Raw genomic sequence first — 22,485 nt, 5'->3', positions numbered from 1 at the left:
GACCAGTCACTCCTTCCACACTCCACACAGGGAAAGACAGGGAATCTAGGAACAAAGAAACACTCGTTAAGTCTCTGAGACGGAGGCACAGGAAAGTTGAGCTAGACGTGTACTGACTAGAACCTTCACAACAATCCAGCGTTGAACAGCTGATCTCCTCCTTCTAATATACCAGCTGGTCTGATGAGGCCCAGGTGTTCCCAATCCAGGAAGGCGTGGACCGAGGGCGTGAAGTCGCCATGAGTTCCGCCCCTGCAAAACAGGGCAGAGAAGGAGAGAGGGGGAGAGAGAGGGAAAAAGAGAAGAGAAGGAGGGCTAGGAGTGGAGAGATTCTGATCAGCACCTTGCCAATCCTGCAGGTCGTGACACCAGGCCTATCACTGTCCGGGCCAATCAGAAACCATGGCTCACAGGTCAGGTTTAAATACTCCTAAGGTTGAAAAATGCAAGCCTTCAGAATTAGGTGAGCCAAAGAACAGCAAGGGCATCACGTGGCATCAGCTACAGCAAAGCTTCAGCGACAGCAGAGATACTTGGAGGCAGTGGCAAGGAATACAAACCATCACAGACTACAAGCCCACTCTGCAGACCGTGGTGACACAATCCCCAGACAGTGTGTGGAGATCCCTTGCCAAAATCAGTACCGCCGTTCCCACATGCCTCAAAGCCTCCAACATCATTACTGTACCCAAGAAGTCATCTACCTCCTGCTTTAAGGACTACCGTCCTGTCAAACTCACTTCCATCATTATGAAGTGCTTTGAACGGTTAGTCATGCATCAAATCAAATTATTGCTTTCGTCAAAATGCTCAAGTGATGATGGAATTTCAACTGCCCCTTACTCAGCCCTCACACATCTCAACACTAGAGACTCATATGTCAGAGTGCTGTTCATAGACTTCAGTTCAGCCTTCAGCATCATCATATTCTAATTTGTGTTGTACAGTTATTTCATTTTTAACCTTAATTTATATTTTATTCCTTCCTAGTTAAATTTACCCTTTTTAATTTTTCATATTTATTTCCTATCTTATTCATAGCCTTTTCCTTTTTTGTTTTCTTTAGGTCACGAGCAATTGTCCAAGCATTTCACTACATATCGTACTGTGTATGACTGTGTACGTGACAAATAAAATTTGAATTTGAATTTGAATTTGAATTCATTCCCCAGCAACTCATTCACAAACTGGATCTGCTGGGGATCAGCACCTTGCTGCTAGATTTCTTGACAGGAAGACAGCAGACAATACGGGTCGACAGCAACAACTCCAGCCCAAGAACACTGAATACGGGGGCTCCCCAAGGATGTGTGTTGAGCCCTCTTCTCTTTACTCTGCTGACCCACGACGAGATCTACTACAGGGGTGAAGTTAACCATCTGGCAGAGTGGTAAAACAACAACAACCTGTCCCTGAATGTGGAGAAGACCAACAGCGACTCTACTTCCTCTGCAAACTGAGAAGCACAAGTATGACTCCTGCACTGGGTTCTGCAGGAAAAAATAACAACGGGTAGTGAGAGCAGCTGCACCTGCCTCATCTGGAAGGTCCTCTCCATTACAGGTGACTCCACTCATCCCTTCAGCAGCGTCTTCAGTTTGCTGCCATCAGGAAGGATACTGAAGAGCCTCCGGACCAGAACACACAGACTGAGAGACAGCTTCGTCCATCGGGCTGTCAGGATGCTGACCATCTCTGAATCGAGAAGGGGGGCCCAAGGGTACATCTTTCGCCATCCTACAATGCTGTGATTGTAGCCATTCCCCACTTTCTGTGAATGGTACTCATGGCCATTAATCAGTAGGCTTTGATTAGTTGTCATTGATCAATGGTCATAAGAATTTGCATACTAACAATCATGGAACTAACCCCCGAGCCCATTGTTCATTCAGTGGTGCTAGTTTCCTTCACTATGCAAATGTACTGTTTATAAGGTTGGGGAAACCTGCAGTCAGCTGAGACTGAAGAAGTCACTTGGATGAGTGACGAAACGTTTCTCCAACTGAAAATGTCCAGATGAACAGAATCAACCTTTTGGGATTTACTTACCTGGATGATTAAGCACGCATCAAGACGTTATTTTATTAAAATGTTTAAAATGTTAGCAGCACAAACAAAAATGTTTGCAGCACAAACCAGCACAAACGTAGCACAAACGTTTGACATCAATTTTCTTTGATTTGGGTAATGTGGGGGAGCTGGTTGACCTTTTGACCTTTACCTTTTCATTAATATCTTTAAAACAGAAGCAGCACAAACGACAATTTAGGCAGCACAAACCATAGTCAAAGGAGCCTGCAAAGAAAAGCGTCTGGACTTCTTTAAGTTACTTGAAGACGTTTCACCTTCTTCAGTTCTAAGGTCAAATGGTGGAGAGTCCCATATATAAACCTAGTCAAGGTGTGAAAATGGGTGTGGGTCCCAATCAGCCAGAGTTTCGGGTGAGTTCATTGTGAAACCTGGCCCCACCTTATCATGCGAATTCCTGAGATCAGATGGCCCAGGATGTGAGTGGGTGTTAAGGCGTCTGGGAAGGGATCTCAAAACTGGATTATAGATGGCAGAGAGTTGGTGTCGTAAACCACCGCCTCTGTTCAAAGATGGTCGCTCACAGTGGACATAGATGGCTTCTTTCACTCCTCTTTCAAACCATCTGTTCTCTCTGTCCAAAATGTGAAATGACCAGGTTTCACAATGAACTCACCCGAAACTCTGGCTGATTGGGACCCACACCCATTTTCACACCTTGGCTCAGGCGATTAGAGGATCATCAGGGGGTCTTTTTGTCCCTCTGTGGGGGGAAACTCCCACTAGGTTTATACCTGGGACTCTCCACCATTTGACCTTAGAACTGAAGAAGCTTCTCGAATGAGAGGTGAAACGTCTTCAAGTAACTTAAAGAAGTCCAGACGCTTTTCTTTGCAAGCTCCTTTGACTACAATGACCTGGATGACTGAGAACCTTCACAGACCAGCACAAACATAGCACAGTTGATTGACACCAATTTTGTTTGATTCCATTAATGTGGGGGGGCTGGTTGACCTTTGATGACCTCTAGAAATTTTTATTAATATCTTTAAAATGATAGCAGCACAAACGAAACTTTTTGCAGCACAAACCAGCACAAATGTAGCACAAACGTTTGATACCACTTTTGTTGGATTTGGGTAATGTGGGGGGGCTGGTTGACCTCTGATGACCTCTAGAAATTTTTATTAATATCTTTAAAATGATAGCAGCACAAATGAAACTTTTTGCAGCACAAACCAGCACAAATGTTTGATACCACTTTTGTTGGATTTGAAGAAGGTGTTGGGGGGGGGGGGGGGGGGGGGCAACTTCACCCACATGCAGCACAAACAACAAACACTGTTTGTAAACGTGTCCTGGAGTTTATGCAGGTGCAGACGTTGCTACTGCTGTAAGTAAGCCTAACAGCTTCCAGATCATTTATTCTGGCGATAAGGCAAGAAGGTCATCACTGCTTCAAGCATTGCCTATATGATGGTCAGAGAGCAAGGACAGCAAGCAGTCCTCTGCCCTTGAAGAAAAGTCATCTACCCAAGATGAAGAAACTTCCTCTCCAGAAGATGAGGGGACAATCTCCAAAGAGGCTGACTGCATTACCACTGATGTTGAGTACCAGCCAGTGCCTGAATCCTCTTCTTTGGGGGAGGATTGGGGTTGGGGGGCATGGAGGTGGAGGCTGAGCAGATGATGGAAAAGAACATAGGAGCATTTTCTGAGACAGAGGAGCCGGTGACTGAGTGGATCCCTCATGAAAGGAAAACCATGTGGGTCCCACCACTGAAGAGAAACTGCTCTACAATCCAGTACCCACTGGTATCAAACCAGGGGTCACCCTGTATGCAGTTCCCTCTGTTGCAACTGGAGGAGCTGAGGAGGACGCTCTGGGATGTTTCCCCTGTGCCATTTTTCATCTGAGGAGTTCCTCTGCCAAGGTGACCGAAGTAAAGACGTTGTCCTCGGGGCTCCTCCGTCAGTTGGAGTCTGAACCCCTTGCCCTTTTTTACTTCCTGAGAACTTCCAGTGTTGTCATCCAACATGCTACGTATTGCTTTATTCTGGTTTAGGCTCACATCTCCACTTCATCTATAATCCTCCAATCCTCACACCTTCGCCTCCCGTGCAGGTTTGTAAGGGTGCACAGCAGCTAAAAGATCTCCTTTGTTATAAAGAAGTCAAAAGTAGATCTCAGGCTGCTAATGCAGGAAGATTTTGTTGTCTGTCTTTGGCTTCACCAAAACTACCACAGCGATATCCCACATGCCAAAGCAACGGAGGAATGTGTTTCTTTTGACAGCAACACACAAGGAACCAGCAGTCAGTGATGGGGAATAAAGGATGCGTAAAAGCAAGAAGCAATCCTGGACTACAATAGGCACAAATATTGCTTGGATAACTTAGAGAGGATGTTGGCACCTCGAGTTGTAGAAGGAAAACTGATGGCTGATGGCTCTTTTCTCCAAGTTCCTGGATGTCTTGGATATAGATATGATGCCTTTGTCCCGCCGGAAACAACTTCACTGAAGTGGGGGAGTCCTCTACAACCTACAAATGAAAAGTGATCCTGGGAGAGCTGGGACACATGCTGGTGACCTCAACAACTGCAATACACCCTTCTCCCTGATTCTCAGCCACTTCTGCCATTGATCTCAAGATTGATCTCAGCACAGAGACTACAAGCCCATCATCATCAATGGAGCTCCAGTGGAGAGGGTGCAGTCCTTCAAGTATCTTGGTGTCCACATCTCCTCAGACCTGACATGGGCTGCCCACATCCAGACCAAAAAGGCTAGGCAGCGCCTGTATCACCTACGACAACTGAGGAAGTTCAGGGTCTCTCCAAAGATCCTCAGGATTTTCTATACAGGCGCTGTGGAGAGCATCCTCACACAGAACATGACATCGTGGTTTGGGAACAGCTGTGTGAAGGACCAAAAAGCTCTCCAGAGAGTGATCCGTACAGCAGAACGCTGCTGCAGGATTGCTCTCCCCCCGCTTCAGGACACCTACACCAGGAGATGCCGGACTAGAGCAGCGCAGATACTGAAGGACCCGTCCCATCCTGGCAACAAACTGTTCCAACTTCTGCAATCTGGTAGAAGGTTCCGCATCTTCCGGGCAAGGACAGAGAGACTCAAGAGGAGCTTCTATCCCCAAGCCATCCGTGCCCTAAACACACACACCCGCCCTCTCACATCATCTATAATTGACTGAGACAGGACTCTCTTCCAGACACTCTAAACCAAGGCACAATGTACATTTCAATTCCTTTAATTTTAAATATGTTTATATTGTCTATCCTGTAAAATAGTCAGATGTCTATTCATATTAATGTACAGAATTCACCTGCTTGCTGCTACTACTGCACATTCACCCAGTGTATATACAATATGTATGTATATATATATATAATGTTCTTCCTCTACACCCCCCCCCAATTTTTGCACATGTCGAGGAGCGTGTCAGGCTACATTTCACTGTGTGTTATACTTGTATAACTATGCATGTGACAAATAAAGAACCTTGAACCTTGATAGAGTAGTCTGAACCAGAGTGTGACCCACACCCCACCAACAAAATAAGAAGAAGGTGCAAAAGGCGCACCTCCAGGATTGGAACAGCAGCCCCTTGCACCAGGTGTAGAAAGTGTGCCTACAAAAACCACTCTAATCTGGTTAGTACATCTTGCTGCTAATGATGATGCACACAGAAGCACACACATACTGGAATATAAATTTTGATCATTTTATTGGTGATTTCAGGGGTTATTTGGTCATTAAATTGCCTTTCTGGCCACTAACACACCATGTGTGATATTCTTTTTGGCCATTCATCCCCCCCCCAAAGAAAAAAAAAATAAAGTAAAAATAAATCATTGTTACAGTTACTGTTACTGACCTGCAATGATGATAAAAAATATTAGGTTTCACCATTCATATGCTAAAAAATGTGAACTTTAGACCATCCGCAGCTCTTATTACGCTGCCTGGATGATGTCAAACATTGGTTGTCATTAAATTTTTTAAAGCTAAATGAAAATAAAACTGAGGTTGTCATTTTTGGCAACTTTAATCATATCGACAGCACTCTGGGCGCCTTTTCCTCATATTGTAAAACACATATAAAAAACCTCGGTGTCTACATTGATGGTTCTTTTAAATTGAATAAGCAGGTGAGTGCAGTAGTTCAGTCCTGTTTTTTTCAGTTAAGACAGCTAGCCAAGGTAAAGCCATACCTTCCGGCTAACGTCTTTGAGCGTGTTATTCACCTTTTTCTTACTTGCAGATTAGACTACTGCAATTCATTGTATTATGGTCTAGATCAGGCCACCATCCATCGTCTTCAGATGGTTCAAAATGCAGCTGCTCGCCTGCTAACTGGTACCAAACGGAGAGAGCATATAACTCCAGTTTGGGCTTCTTTACACTGGCTTCCTGTCTCCTACAGGATCCAATTTAAACTTCTACTTTTTGTTTTTAAGTCACTTAATGCCCGAGCCCCTCCTTACCTGTCTGAGCTCCTCTCTGCCTATGCTCCAGGAAAAACCACGAGGTCTAGCTCAAAACTAATGCTGTCCATCCCACGGACTAACCTCAAATCCCGTGGTGATAGATCCTTCTCTGTGGCAGGTCCCAGACTTTGGAATAGTCTCCCCTTAAATATTAGATCTGCACAAACACTTGAGCAATTTAAATCATTACTAAAGACACATTTCTATGCCCTGGCTTTTAACACACTATGACCCAAGCATTTTGGTCTTATTTGAATTAGTTTAGTTATTGTTTTAATTCTTTTACTGTCCTATTATTGTTTTTTTTACTGTTATTATTGTATTACATTGTTGCTTTTTAATACCATTTTTATATTGTTAAGCACTTTGTGCAGCATCGGCTGTTTGAAATGTGCTATATAAATAAATTTGACCTTGACCTTTATTACTATTTTCCCCCAAAAGCGTAGCAATAATACATAATCTGACTGGTATTCAAAGGGTATAATATCTGAATTTGAATTATATTTTGGTTTTCATGACTAGGAGCGGTGCTAATTTAAAAAATCAAGTCAATGAAAGTAGAAAAATGTTTTTTGATATTTATTAATTTTATAGTATTTTGTAAACGTAAACAGGAGGTGGCCATTTTTGGCCACGAACAAGCTGAGAGGGATTTTTTTTGTTTTTCTGTCACTGCGCAAAAAAACAAAGATGCATAAAAGTCATTAATACTGTTAATTATTGCTATACATCTAACCTCCACCATGGTTAGAAAATAAATCAGACGACATGTTTTATTTGGAAAAAAATTGGGGTTTTGTGATTTTTTCCATTTATGAGTTCCTAGGATTATTTGATTTAACTGGTATTTAAAAGGTTAAAATTCTGAATTTGAATGAAATTTTGATTTTCATGAACAGCACTGATACTAATCTAAAAAATCATGTCAAAAAAAGTGGAAATTTTTCTTAATATATATGAATTTTATAGCATTTTGTAAACGTAAACAAGGAGTGGCCATTTTTGGCCACCAACAAGCTGAGAGGGAGTTTTTATGTTTTTGCTCTCTCTGCACAAAAATAACAATGCATTATAATCAATGTTGATGTGAATCAATTACATGCCCCAGACTCTACTATTAACAATACAAGAAATTTCAGTAGCAATGCAATTATATAAAATTGCGAAATTTGAGGTTGTCTTCCAGCTAGTGCAGTGGACAAACAAACTGGTGTTTAAAGGGTTAAAAATTTAAAAAGTAATAATTGTTTTATATTTATGAAAAGAACTGAAGTTACTTAAAAGCTTTATGCAGAAAAAATGGCATAAAAACACAAAAATAATAAAAATTACAGACCTAATCTGTTGGTGGCCACTTTTGGCCACAAACAAGCTGAAAGGGTAGTGATTTTGAACAAACCCAGAGGGTTTATTAATTTATTATTAACAATAATATAAAATTATACACAAAAGGAATTACTAATGTAAAAAAAAAAGTGGTTTTATTTATATATGTTTATATAAAAATATATGCGGTGGCCCCTAGAGACAAAGCACGTACAAACTCCAAAAAGCACATACAAACTCCAAAACACATTTCTAGCATGAACTGAACTTCCAAAACAGAGCTACCTAGATCACTTAAATTACACAATTGAAAGCATGAAAGCATATGTACATTGTTTGTGTATTTATACATTTATAGTCAAATAATTTAAAAAAAAAGTTCATTTACCTGTTATTACCACACACCAAATCCGGTCGTTGGTACTTGCTGGCTTGTGTAGCCACAAGGTAACAAAAGCTCAACACTGCACCTAGCATCCTGGATCACTTCTGTTGTCTTTTGTACGTGTTTAGAGTTTTTATGTGCTTCTGAGTTTGTACGTGTTTTTACGTGTTTTGGAGTTTTTACGTGTTTTGGAGTTTGTACGTGCTTCAGAGTTCGTATGTGATTTGAAGTTTGTATGTGCTTTGTCTGTAGGGGCCACCGTAAATATACTTTTATTTATTCACTCCACATAAAATTTAATAAATAAATCATATAATACAAAAATCAACTATTCACATTTCAACTTTTAACTATTTAAATTTTCAGCTTTTTCCTTTTACAAATTTAAAGTGAAACAACACAAAACACTGCAAACAACAACACAATTAAATATAAATTAAAATATGAAAACAAAAAGAACATGCATATTCTCTGTCATATGGGCCTGCATGAATAAACTTTCTGAATCCTTTATCATCTGCAACTGAAAATAGTTGTGGATGATTACTATACCTTTCTAATGTGACGCTGTTGTCCCTGGCTCTTTCTGTCTCTCTCTCCTACTCTGTTCCTGTGCTACCGAGTGTAACTACTGCCCCTCTTCCCAGCGCAATGCACAAGGCTCGCATGCGGAGTGAAGTGGAAAAAAAGTGCGAGAGAGAGAGAGGCTGAGAGAAAGAAAGAAAAACCCCCACGGCTCGCGATAAGGAGCCGACTCGCGTCGTTCACGTCAAAGATCCCCGACCCATTACTACAACAGACTACCAAGGAACTACAAGAACTTCTTGGGAATTAGGATGATCCTTTTTACATGCTATGGTTCTTAGTCTTTGCCTATAGTGATGACAACCCCTCTATGTATAATAGTGATAGGCTGATCTTTAGCTTTTCCTGGCTCATCATAAGTTAAACGAACTACTGGTTTAATCTGTCTCCTAGGCCTTATTTTAGGAGTGTCACCCAACAGATCACGGTGTGTATTTGGTTTCTCAGTTTTGGCAGACAGAACAGGCTGTTCTGGGATCCAGATCAGGTTCTGGGATAGAATTTTCATCATCTTCTTCATTTTGGTCATACTCCTCCTTAATATCCACCATTTGGTCGGGCTCAGTCTCTCTGTCCTGAATAATGCCTCCATCCTCCGGTTGCAGTTCCTCATTTTCACTGCGCTCATCAGAAGCAGTTTCATCACTGACCTTGTCCTGGTCATTTGCACAATCCTCTTGTGGCACTGCTTGAGATCTAAGAGCCTGTCTTAGTGCTTCTCTCACTCTTTCTTGAGTATAGTAGTGCCTCTGAGGCTCATAGTACTCACTCTCTGACGACAAATCAGAATCCTGTGACAGCTGAGGGTCAGACACAACTGTGGCCTGCTTTGGTTTCTTGCCCTTTGGTTTTTGTCTGTCACAACAGTTATTGCCTACTTCAGGGATTGGCAATTTTACATGTTGGCCAATAGGAAGGATGTGATCTCTGTGGATGTGACGACCACTTCCATTCTCCTTCTTTAGTTGGTAGACAGGGAGATTGGGCATTTTTCCAACAACTTGGTAAGGTATTGGACTCCATCTTGTTTGCAACTTGTGCTTCCCTTTGAGACCCCAGTTCTTCAATAGGACTCTGTCTCCTATTTCTAGAGACTGGAAACAAACTCTCTTGTCATAGCCCTTTTTGTTCTTCTGATGGACTTTGTCTGCTTTCTCGGATGCTAGCTTGTTGGCTTGACGGAGATCTTCTTTAAGCTTTGACACATAGCATGAGTGACTTTCCTCAGCTTTGTCAATTGTGGTCCCAAACAACAAGTCCACTGGCAGTCTGGCTTCACGACCAAACATTAGGAAGTATGGTGAAAAACCAGTTGCATCACATTTTGTACTGTTATAAGCATGGACCAAATAAGGGACATGCTGGCTCCACTGATGTTTTTTCTCTGTGCTTAGAGTACCCAACATTGAAAGCAGCGTTCAATTGAACCGCTCTGGCTGAGGGTCTCCTTGCGGATGATACGGAGTAGTGCGCGACTTCTGTATCCCCATGTTCTTCAACAAGTCTTTGATCAGAAGACTCTCAAAGTCTCGCCCCTGGTCTGAATGGATATGAGCCGGAAGACCATAGTGGACGAAAAACTTATCCACTAAGGTTTTGGCCACTGTTTGAGTGTCTGATTCTTGGTCGGCAATGCCTGGGCATAGCGTGTGGAGTGATCGGTGACCACTAAGACATTTCTTATGCCCTTGGAATCCGTCTCCATTGACAGAAAGTCAATGCACACCAGATCCATAGGTCCACTGCTGGAGATCTGGTGAAGTGGTGCGGCTCTCTGGGCAGGAGTCTTACGTGTTATGCATTCACCACAACTTTTGATATGTTGCGCAGTGTCTTGCAACATTCTTGGCCAGTAGAACCTTCGACGGAGTAAATCCAGAGTGTCCTGAGTCATTGTGTACTGATCTCAACAAAACGTCATGATACACCTTTGGCAGGACTAGCTGACGGACCTCCTCCACTGAGTGACGTTTGGTGATGCGGTAGAGCAGACCGTCACTCAGGAGAGTCAGCTTATCTTTCTCTCTTTTTAGGAGCAACAGCTCCGGACTGTTGCCTGTCCATAAATTCTGTTGGACAGCTTTGACCGCTGGACCAATGACTGAATCCTCTTTCTGTGCCTTAGCGAGATCAGATTTTGAGACGTGTTCCAGTGACTGTAACTCCATCGTAAGAGGAAATGCATAGATGTCAGGGATGTATTCCGGGGAAGCCCCGGTTTGGTCGACACATCTGGTGGGTAACTCTGGGCTTTCTGACACACGTACTCTTTTGCAGATGGATTTAACAGCTGCCTCTGGTATAGTCTCCCATTCAGTGTCAGTGTCAAAGTTTCTGGAGAGGATGTTTGCATCTATGTTATGCTTGCCTGGTCTGTAATGGACATCGAAGTCATATGTGGACAAAGCAGCTAACCATCTGTGTCCCATGGCATTGAGCTTTGCCGTAGACAGAACATAAGTCAAGGGGTTATTATCTGTACGCAATGTAAAGTGCACCCCATACAGATAGTCATGAAAGCGATCCACCACAGCCCACTTTAACGACAGGAACTCCAGCTGATGTATGGAGTACCTCTTCTCAGCCTGACTTAGCTTCCTGCTGGCAAATGCAACCGGCCTTAGGTCCCCTTCTTGTAGCTGGTATAGGACAGCCCCCAGTCCTTTGAAGCTTGCGTCCACGTGGAGCTCATAAGGCTTGGTAGGATCAGCAAAGGCTAATACCGGTGCATAGGTTAGACAGTGGATGATCTGCTGAAAGGCTTTGCTGCAGGAGTCATCCCACCGATCTCCAAAGGGTTCTGACTCTTTCAAGTAGGACTTGTTGAGGTCTGGACTCTTTTTCTTGCTCTTTTGTATCGGAGCATAGGTCAGTTCAGTAAGAGGCGTAGTTAGCAATGAATCGCCTGTAGTACCCGCAGAAACCTAAGAACGATCTCAGAGACTTTAGGTCGTGGGGCTGAGGCCAGGTGGTAACAGCCTCAATCTTCTGCGGATCAGGAGAGACACCTTTGGCAGACACAATATGCCCGAGGTACTTCACCTGTGGCTGACAAAACTGGCATTTGTCCAGGGAGATCTTTAGTCCTGCTTCTCCAAGACGATCTAGGACTTTAATGAGCCGCTCTTCATGTTCCTCCAGTGACTTTCCGAAGACAATCAGGTCGTCCAGGTATACCAGGACTTGGAGGAGGTTCATGTCTCCGACTGTTTTTTTCCATTAGACGCTGGAAAGTCGCAGGCGCTCCTGTTATTCCCTGCGGCATTCTCTCAAATTGGAAGAAGCCTAGGGGGCAGATGAACGCCGTCTTCTCTTTATCTTCCTCTGCCATTGGAATCTGGTAGTATCCACTACGCAAATCCAGCACTGGGAACCATTTGCTCCCAGACAAAGAATCCAGTGCTTCGTCAATGCAGGGGGTCATGTACTGGTCGGCAGTGTTGGGTAAGTTACTTTAAATTAGTAACTTAGTTACATTACTAGTTACTTCTATCAAAAGTAACTCAGTTACTGCAAGTTACTCGTTACTTTCAAAGTAACTAGTTACTAGGGAAAGTAACTTTGGTTTTACTCAGAATTCTCTTGTTAATGTGTTGCTTCCATAACTGGATACCCAGCAAGATTGCCAGTCTTCTAGCTTGCTTACTTGCCACAAGTGCACTGTGCCACCTACCAATAGAAAGGAAAAAATAATCTGCATATTTCCACGAAAGAAATCCCACGCCTGGACCGTCGTTGATCGCCGACATGATTCTAGCCAACGTCACAGCGTCATGTGCGCTTTTTACATCCAACACAAAAACTGCAGTCGTGGTGCTTTCGATTATACTAAGAACTCGGAAATTCTGCCTTCTGAATAGGAAGATGTAGGTAACACCAGACTGCAGATGAGCTGCATACAGGGCTTGACTGGGACAAGATAAACAAACAAGAGAGAAAAGCCGATCAGCTGATCATTGATCAGTTTCATGATTGAAGTAGAAACTGGAGAGGGAGGGGAGAGAATGAGAGAAGAAGAAGCAGCTGCAGCGTAAAGAAACGGAATAACTCCAGCTTTGTCTGTTTTTCATTGTAGCTGAAGTCCGGGACAAACTGCATTCCTTTTCACCTCAATACCAAACGCATGATATTTTCTCTGAATACGGAATGATTCCGTTTTTTACGGGATGGTTGGCAACTCTAATAATTAACCTTATGAACAAAATAAAGTTCAGTTAACATCATAGCACCCACCCAGCTGTATAGAAACCCCGTCATGCTAGCTAGTACGCAGTACGAAAAAGCCAGCACAACGAAAATAAACTCCACCTAAACTTGGTTTATATCTGACCCAGATAGACTGCAGGTCACAACTTCTTACCTGAAGTTCAGTTCACCTGACACTCGGACCGGACCGGTGGCCGCCTGAGGTCTCTGCTCCTCCTGCCTCCCCTTTCCCTCATCCACCTGCTGGCCTCCACCACTTGCTAATGTTACTGAATCTGTGGAAGCTCCGCGATGCCACCACACGAAGTAACGAATAACGAGCCTATCTAAATCCCAGTAATGATTAACGCGTTCCTGATTTTGGTATAATAACTAGTTACCATGCTCATTACCACAATAATAACGTAGTTACTGTAACGCGTTACTTAATAACGCGTTAGTCCCAACACTGCTGGTCGGGCACGATCCGGCTGTTAAGGAGCCTGTAGTCTATGCACATCCGTATGGTTCCATTTTTCTTTCTAACAATTACAATCGGCGAGGCATAGGGGCTACGGGACTCTTTAATGATGCACATAGTAACTCTTGCAGATGTTTTCTTACATCCTCTATGTCTGCAGGTGCCAGTCGACGTGATCTTTGCCGAAAAGGTCTTGTGTCAGCCAGGCGGATGGTGTGCTCCACCTCTTTTGCGAGGCCAACGTCGCATTTATGGACTGAGAAGACGTGGGAGCGTTCCGCTAGTTTCTGTCTAAGCCGGTCCTTCTACTCTTCAGGCGCAGGAGAGTCACCAAAGTCGATCTGGCTGCTGTCAAATGCTGTCATCTCTGGTTTTTTGCTTGGCATGGTGATGACGCTTTCGGTGCGATAAAGGTGACCCATGACGGTTCCAACAGGGATAATGGTTTCCCTGGCGGACTGGTTCTGCACCAGGATTCTGAAGCTGTTAACTTGTACCGCATTGGCGGGCACAACCATGGGCTGTAGCAGGACATCACCTGGCAGAGGAGCTAAGGGAGAAGAGTCAAACATGAAGATCTCTTTGCCAACTGTCTGCTGAAAATTAACTTTGCAGGTTATTTGCAAGTCTTTTCTGGGGGGTAAGGACAAGGGATTTGAACCTTGCCAAGTCACACAGCCAACCTGGTCATCTCGAGAGCTTAGCGTGAGGGAGTCTGTGAATGTGGGTAGCGACTCCCTGTGAATTTGGATGCCCAGGCTTTTGGTTATGTCAAGCCCCTCTTTTCTGCATTCCTGTACCAAATTGCGGACATGGCTGGTGTTAGTGCCAACAATGACAGGAATCTGCTCTTCTTTTGGGCTTGTACAGATCAAGGCAAGGTCTGGTACAGTGTGTTTGGTGCCAGTCACTTCAGCCGGATACTCAACATCTACCACAACATAGCCAAGGTAGGGGTAACTGACATTGGACTCACCCCAAATGTTGAGACCAGTGAGCGGATGCACTGGGATGGAAGGCAGATGGGCTTTATACCAGGACTCGAATATTATGGTGACCTGTGATCCACTGTCAAATAAGGCATCACAGGGCTGTCCATTCACTTTAAGTGGCACAATACTTGGCGGCCCAATCAGTCCTTCTGGAATTCCAGCTGGGGTGGAAGAAGTCAGAAGACACTGCTTGAGATGGCAGTCAGTGTCAGTGGCATTACTTGTTGAAGTACCTGAACTTTCTTTCAGTGTCTTGACAGTTCGGATGAGCTTTCGTATAACTTTGCTCTGATTTTCAGGATTTTGACACTTTGCGACAAAATGTCCCTTTTCCCCACAATGGTAACAGAACTGCTCATCCAAAGGCGTTCTGTTCTGGTAAAGGGTCCTTGTCTTTGAGGTAGCCTCTACTGCTCCCATGGTAGCCAGTTTTACCGAAGAGTCTGGAGCAGTATCTCGTTGGGCTACTTTCTGTTGCAGTCTTTTCACTTGTCTTTTCAAAGCAGCCAGTTCTCTGGTGTCACTGTGCTCACTTGACTGTACTGAGGACGAATCTTTATCTATGACATCAGGGGACTTCAAGTGGCTAACTTGGCCTTAAGCTCTTTAACTTCAGCTTCGAGACTTTGTATTCTGTATTGCCAGTCCCTGAAGGTTTTGTCTGTACATGCTGGACTGAGGTATTTAGTTTTCTCCTTGATGCCTCACACTCTTCCTCTGTGCGAATCTCACTTAAGAGGTGGAGGAAAGTTGGGGGTTTGGACTTTCTTTCTCTCAGGTGCAGATTAATTAGCATGAGATCGGAAGTGACAGCCCCTCTCAGAAGTTGTTCTAGGTGAGCATTGTCTTTGCTAGAAGCTGGAAATCATCCTCTCTGGACAACTTTAGTAAGGGCCCTTTCCAGACGCCTCAGAAATTAGACAGTTTTTCACTTGGTTGTTGCTGCATTAAGCAGAAAGCGAAATAGAGATCATCCCCAGACTCAGCACTGCCAAATGTGCTTTCCAACGCCTCCAAGTATTCAACGGGACCTGCCTCGGGGTCTGACTCACGAACCGATTTGGCAATCTCCAACGCTGGCCCCTTTAAACTTTCCATCAGCCTGTGCCTTTTCTCCTTGTCTGTACAGTCCCTTTCCTCTACCATGAGCCATGCCTGCTCAAGCCAATGGTCAAAGGGGTCTTCACTAGGGGGAACTGGCAAGTTCCCTGAAAACAGCCTCAAACGCCAATAACCACCTTCAGCTTGTGGTTTATGTGCCTTCTCCAAAAAATCACCAACCACTTGCAAGACAGACTCAGTGGAGTTTATGGAAGGATCAGAGCTGGGCTGCGGAGGAGCAAGGCTGATTAATAAGCTTTGTATATGTCTTCCATAGTCCTACCCTCAGTGTCTAAGAGACTCTTCAACTTCACAGCAAAATCGTCAGGAGCTGCACATTCATTTCTTACCACTGTGCTGGTCCAGCACTTCTTTGGGTGCATTATCTTTAGGTATACTTTGTTTGCATTCGCAGAGAACCATTAGGCAGCTCAAGGGGGTGTGGAACAAGTGCCCTCTAACCCGGACTCGCCCTAGACACTTAATAGTCTCCCAGGTTTCTTCTATCTGGGCTATTTCCACTTCTTCTGGAACCAGAACCAAGAGTGCTTTAGCTTCCTCCAAACCTTCACCCCGACACCAACTCTTCAGCTCTGCAGCAAGCCCGGTGTGGTCTGCCATACTCTTTGTAGCAAAAAATACTAAGAAATGTAAACTAGCTACTGTAGGTTAACTTTTTTTTTTTTTTAGTGTGTTGCCCCTTTAATACTTCTATGAAACCCAAAAACATCCCAGCGGTGCCTCCATTTTATGTAGCCCTCATTTACTCAATACCATTAAATAAATGGGCTTTGGGTTCTTTTTCTAGTGTACTCTCGTATGATATTTTTAAATTAACTTCTCTTTTGTTTCTGGGATCAATGAAGCTTATTCCTTAACAGTAGCACTACACGGGAAAATGAACACTAGTGTCTACAGTGCAGTAAATTATGTCATACACCATGTAAAGTAGAGCATTGCAACCCTCCTTCAATTTACCAAACAATGAAAACAATAAAATAATAAAATGGCAGGTTTCAGTATTCAGGCAAAGCAAAATACACACAGCAATTTACCAGCTGTACACAGAATTTCCTCATATACAATGTAAACCACCAGTGATAAAACAATTATAGTCCCTAACCCTAAAGCCGTCAGAAATACACCCTACGTTGCAGGCCTGTATTGCTCCAGTATAAATCCAAAAGATCTCCCAACCGGAAGTTCTTCACTCAATGAGCAAAAAATAAATAAACTCAATACCTTGTGAAACTTGCAACTCCCACCAGATTAATCCAGGCAACAGGATGCAGTAGCACAAAGATGAGGAAGGTCTGTGATCTCCACGTGCTCCACAAGCTACCTGTTTTAGCTTCCCACGTTGCCAGAGGTACTCTAAGTGACTATCTGGGGTCTGTCCGTCGTTATCCAGTTCAGTAACGATCCTCTGCAGCTTGTTACGTTCCACAACTTTAGAGAAACGGCAGTCTACAGTAGTCCTTATTAGCGAACGGCTGGGTTAGCCTCACTTTAACTCAAATGCGTGCGCGGCCACAAGAAACAAAACACACAGTCCAGCAGACTCACGCTGAAACTTTACGTGTAATGTCACTAGCTTATCGACATTGTGACTTGTCTTTACGAAAAGTCAAAACACACTTACTAACATTACATAAAAACAAGACCGCCCTCTCTTCTTGCCTTGTCTTTTTATTTCTCCTTTTCTTTCTCCACCCTGTGTTACCTTCATAGACCATATCCCCGTAGGAAATTACAGTTCTCACAAGCAATTCCCAATAAAAGAAAGATAACTTATTTTAAACAATGCAAACATGTTTTTAATCATTTTACATGAACTTTGATCTTTTTAATATACAAGAAAATTGAACAAATGAATTTTACTCTTTGGTATTTATATTCTCAGACTTTACTTATCTTTTACTATTTATGCATCTTTTTAATCCGGGTTTATTATATATAAGCTTGTATTTATTCAATTCAATTTCAATTCAATTCAATTTTATTTATATAGCGCCAAATCACAACAAAAGTCGCCTCAAGGCGCTTCATAGATACAGAGAAAAACCCAACAATCATATGACCCCCTATGAGCAAGCACTTTGGCGACAGTGGGAAGGAAAAACTCCCTTTTAACAGGAAGAAACCTCCGGCAGAACCAGGCTCAGGGAGGGGCGGCCATCTGCTGCGACCGGTTGGGGTGAGAGAAGGAAGACAGGGTAAAAGACATGCTGTGGAAGAGAGACAGAGGTTAATAACAGATATGATTCAATGCAGAGAGGTCTATTAGTGAGTGAGAAAGGTGACTGGAAAGGAAAAACTCAATGCATCATGGGAATCCCCCGGCAGCCTACGTCTATTGCAGCATAACTAAGGGAGGATTCAGGGTCACCTGGTCCAGCCCTAACTATATGCTTTAGCAAAAAGGAAAGTTTTAAGCCTAATCTTAAAAGTAGAGATAGTGTCTGTCTCCCGAATCCAAACTGGAAGCTGGTTCCACAGAAGAGGGGCCTGAAAACTGAAGGCTCTGCCTCCCATTCTACTTTTAAATACTCTAGGAACAACAAGTAGGCCTGCAGAGCGAGAGCGAAGTGCTCTAATAGGGTGATATGGTACTACAAGGTCATTAAGATAAGATGGGGCCTGATTATTTAATGTGTCAATATGTAAAATATGCTGATAAACTGACAAGTCATAGGTGGCTCAATTTTTTAAAAAACTTTCTGTCATAAATTTGTAGTCAATTTATGACATTTGGGAGGTGTGACATTTGTGGTAAGAATCTGACCCAAACACAGGACTTTTCCAAAAGAGAGACAGTGAATTTATTTACAGTGAACAAAGGTGAATAACAATGTGACAATCCCCGCACTGTGGCCCCCGTGGCGATTTCTCCCAAATCCCACACAGTGTTCATGTCTGTGGCGTGTATCGGGAAACTCCAAATTTCAATCTGTACAGGGGCTCCAATCCCAAATCCTGGCAAGACAAGACGCAATGATTAGTCTAGCGAGCAACACACAGATATACACACAAAGTTTTCACTATTGAGCCGGGGCTATACTGACAACTAAACTCAACAATCCAGCATCGACTGAAGCTCAGCCACACAGTTAAGTAGGGAGGCTGCCCGCGATGACAAGCAGCTGCAGCTGACGAGAACTGATGAGCAGTAGGTGTGGCTGACTTCAGCGCAGGAAATCTTCAGGGTCTGCAGACGTTTGCAACCGGACTTCCGGAAACACACACACGTCCAAAAACAAATACACACAAACAGGGAAATAGAGGACCAGAGGGGAGCCAAGACCAAAACAAAACACAATACACAGACACATCGGGTGAAGGTCGACTGGGGAGGGCTGCCAAACCATGACAGGAGGAGAAACTATTCACAAATCACAAATAATTCACAAATCTAAAATGAAACACACTAGGAGTCAGATGCATTCTAATTATAGGAAGTACACTGTGCGAGGTAGATGCCTAGACAGAGCATGCAGGATGCAGCACACAGAATATTAGCTACTCTATTTTCATAGTCCACTTGCACCAAGATGGCATCTAAAATCAGTTAAATTATCAAAGGAAAGCTATTTAGGTTTGCAACCAATATAAAGAGGTTCAGATTACCTCTGGCATGGCTGTATCCACTGTAGTTAGTGTACACAATAAAAGGCAAAAAATTGTATGGGCAATGCTTTTATCCCGCCTATTTAGCTTTAGGCTTTGAATTTAGCAGAATGCTTAATGGGATAGATGGCTGTTGATTAGTGCTGTGGCTCTAGTTTTCTATGGAGTATGAATTTAAATGTATACTTAAAAATGCTGTGTGTAAGTGATCACTATACAAGGGTACAGGATGGTTACACTGAATGAGGGAGGGCAGTATATAAGAATCAAGTGCTTCTTCTCCTTATTATTTTTTTCTGTCAGTCACACCTTTGTAACATGTTTAACGCTTTGAATCCACAGTGACATGTAGTTAAAGCAGAGACTAGTTTATGGCTTTTCTTTGTTTTAAACTAACAGATTGAACAGGAGCGTATCGATAAAATCTGGCCCAAACTGCGCGTGCTGGCTCGGTCCTCACCAACTGATAAACACACTTTGGTTAAAGGTGAGTCCATAAACCAAAACACACACTCATATACAAACCGATTCACTGCCAATTAAAACTGTTTTTTTTCCTCCTTTGTGTTTGCACCCAGGCATCATTGATAGCAGCGTTGTAGAACAGAGGCAGGTTGTTGCAGTAACAGGAGACGGAACTAATGACGGCCCAGCTTTGAAGAAGGCTGATGTGGGCTTTGCCATGGTAACCTGAGATACTGTTCACCATTAGTGTTTATTTGGGATTAATGTGCTTCTGTCATGACATTTTTTGTAGTAATCAGTCTCTTATTCTGTATTTTTGAAGTAAATCTTTTTATGATTCAAGATGTATAAAATACATCTATTATAAATCTGTAAAGGACAGAGTATTTTCCATTGTACTTTGTAATAACAAGTGTTTTGAGTAGTGTGCATTTTATTTTGGCCACAGCTCTTACTCATGCCAAGTGGTAGCACTTGGAGGCAGGACAGCATGATATTGAGACAGTAGCACTCCAAAGTAATTTGGATGCTTGAATGCTTGCATGAATCATGTCATGAGTCTCTGACTCCCCCTCACTCTGTCTCAATCTCTGTCAGGGTATCGCAGGGACGGACGTGGCTAAAGAGGCGTCTGACATTATCCTGACTGATGACAACTTCAGCAGCATTGTCAAGGCAGTGATGTGGGGAAGAAACGTCTACGATAGCATCTCCAAGTTTCTACAGTTCCAGCTCACAGTCAACGTAGTGGCTGTCATCGTGGCCTTCACCGGGGCCTGTATCACCCAGGTAGACAGACAGATGAATACACATATATGCTGACACATGTGCCTTCCTACACACATACACAGATATCACTTCTGTAAATGTCGCTCACTTATACCTGCTAGGGCAAACGTAATGCACAATGCTTTTTTATGCATTTGTACACCAAGCTTATATAAGCAGTGATGTCCTGACACTTGGAAACATTTCTATATGTTTGACAAGTAATGATGATCAACTTAGAAATGCACAGTTATGTAATAGGGCTATTAGGGCTGGGTATCGATTTCTATTTCTATAACTGATTTGATTTGATTCAGTTTTGACTCAGACAGTCAAAATTGTGTCAAAGTAACTGAGGATAAAGCATAGAAAAACATAAAGGAGATTTTCCTGGCCTGGCTTTTTGCAGGGGTTTTATTAGAGGCAGAGGTAAGTATTTTGCAATTAGGCATATTTTGTAAAAACTAAACTTTTTTCAATATTGAACAGCAGAAATTAGACTTTCTAGTTGGAGGTCATTTTTGAATAAAAAAACACAGCGGGCGACAGTGCTGTGCACAACGTAGACTGGTGTTTGATAAGCAAACGAATAATGCAGAAAACAGATTTCTGATGGTAAACTGGTCTACACATAGCTGTGCAGGAAGTATGATTTTTATCTTGGTGGAAGCAGAACAGCAAAAGCAAGAGAGAAATCATGTTAATGTTTTTCAAACATGAAGCGTAGTTTTGATCTTCTATTGCTGCTGGTTCAGTGAATTTTGGTGGGAGAGTGACAAAACCTGCAGTTTCAGAATCTGTGACATGTCGACTTTCGGCACCCAATGGCGTGTCGCGTATGTGCCACCGGGTGAACGGCGAGATCCGCGCTTTGTGTTTACATCTTTTTGCGGAATCTGTTTACCTGCTCTTATTTGCTGTTTTAGCTGTTTGATGGTTGTTGAAATAGTTTTGTCAGCTTTAACCTGAGATTCTGGTGTTTCTGGCAAAATACATTTATACAGGATTTAATGAATCGATATCGCATTATTCAAACTAAAATAGTTTTGATTTGGGAAAATCGATTTTTTAAGCCCACCCCTAGTGACTACATGTTTGTATTTCTGTATTATGAACAACTTTAACAATCTTTAATTACGAAGAAGGAACTATCATGCTTCCAAGCATCTTGATGCTTATATTGAATTTGGCCAATGTTGCAAACAATTAGATTGGTAGCCAAGTGTAGAAAAATGCTCTGAAACAATGTTTGAAAGCAGTCTGAGCTTTTGGGTCAGACGTAACTTGTACATTTGTACTAAAGGTCATCTCAGACATTTAGTTTTCACCGTGCACTTAATTTTGTTTTTCTTTTTTGTTTGTTTTTTCTTCTGAGTAGCAGCCACTCGGAAGAAAACTGGCATAGCCCTTGTGTTCTGTATAACACTATAAATTCTGTACTTGCTATGCTTCCGTGCCGTCCTCTGAGGCTTTGTGTAATAAGTTTATTAATTTCTTTGTGGACAAGGTTGAAAGCATGAGACCTCCAACTCCTATTGCCGACCCTTCTAAGCATGTTTCGTGCTCATGTTTGCTATCCACCTTCCTACCAATTGCTCTGCCTGATTTAGAGAAACTGGTGTTAAATGCTAAACCGTGTGGTTCTCCGAATGATGTGGTTCCTCCCCGCTTTCTCCAAAAGGTATTTCGTATTATTGGACCTCAAATTCTGAACATTATTAACACTACTCTTCTGTCTGGTCAAGTACCTAGTGAGTTTAAGCATGCAGTTATACATCCCTTGCTTAGGAAACCTGGCTTAGATACCTCAATCATGTCAAATTTTAGACCTATCTCTAAGCTTCCTTTTCTAAGTAAGATCTTGGAAAGGATTGTTTATACTCAGCTGATGGACTACTTGAATGACTTCCAGTTGTCTGAAATTTTTCAATCCGGTTTTAAGCCTTTTCACAGCACGGAGACAGCCCTTGTAAGAGTTATCAATGATGTTCTGGTAGCTGCTGATCGTGGTAAATATGCAGTGCTGGTC

At 42.8% G+C, this 22,485-nt stretch overlaps 1 protein-coding gene across 3 annotated transcripts in view; it reads left to right on the top strand.

Annotated features, from left to right (window-relative positions):
• Positions 1 to 22,485, top strand: part of atp2b3b (ATPase plasma membrane Ca2+ transporting 3b) — a 106,008-nt gene that overhangs the window by 53,023 nt on the left and 30,500 nt on the right. For all 3 annotated transcript variants that reach the window (XM_085448364.1, XM_085448362.1, XM_085448363.1), the window contains exons 18-20: positions 19,623 to 19,710; positions 19,802 to 19,908; positions 20,286 to 20,477. In XM_085448364.1, coding sequence (XP_085304490.1) covers positions 19,623 to 19,710; positions 19,802 to 19,908; positions 20,286 to 20,477 — 387 coding nt within the window. The remainder of the gene's footprint in view (positions 1 to 19,622; positions 19,711 to 19,801; positions 19,909 to 20,285; positions 20,478 to 22,485) is intronic.

This window comes from Copadichromis virginalis, linkage group LG23 (assembly GCF_057382275.1).
Source record: "Copadichromis virginalis isolate Kocher_CV1m ecotype Utaka linkage group LG23, C_Virginalis_male_GT1.1, whole genome shotgun sequence".
Classification (NCBI taxonomy): Eukaryota; Metazoa; Chordata; class Actinopteri; order Cichliformes; family Cichlidae; genus Copadichromis; species Copadichromis virginalis.
This window is presented reverse-complemented; position numbering and strand designations above follow the sequence as displayed.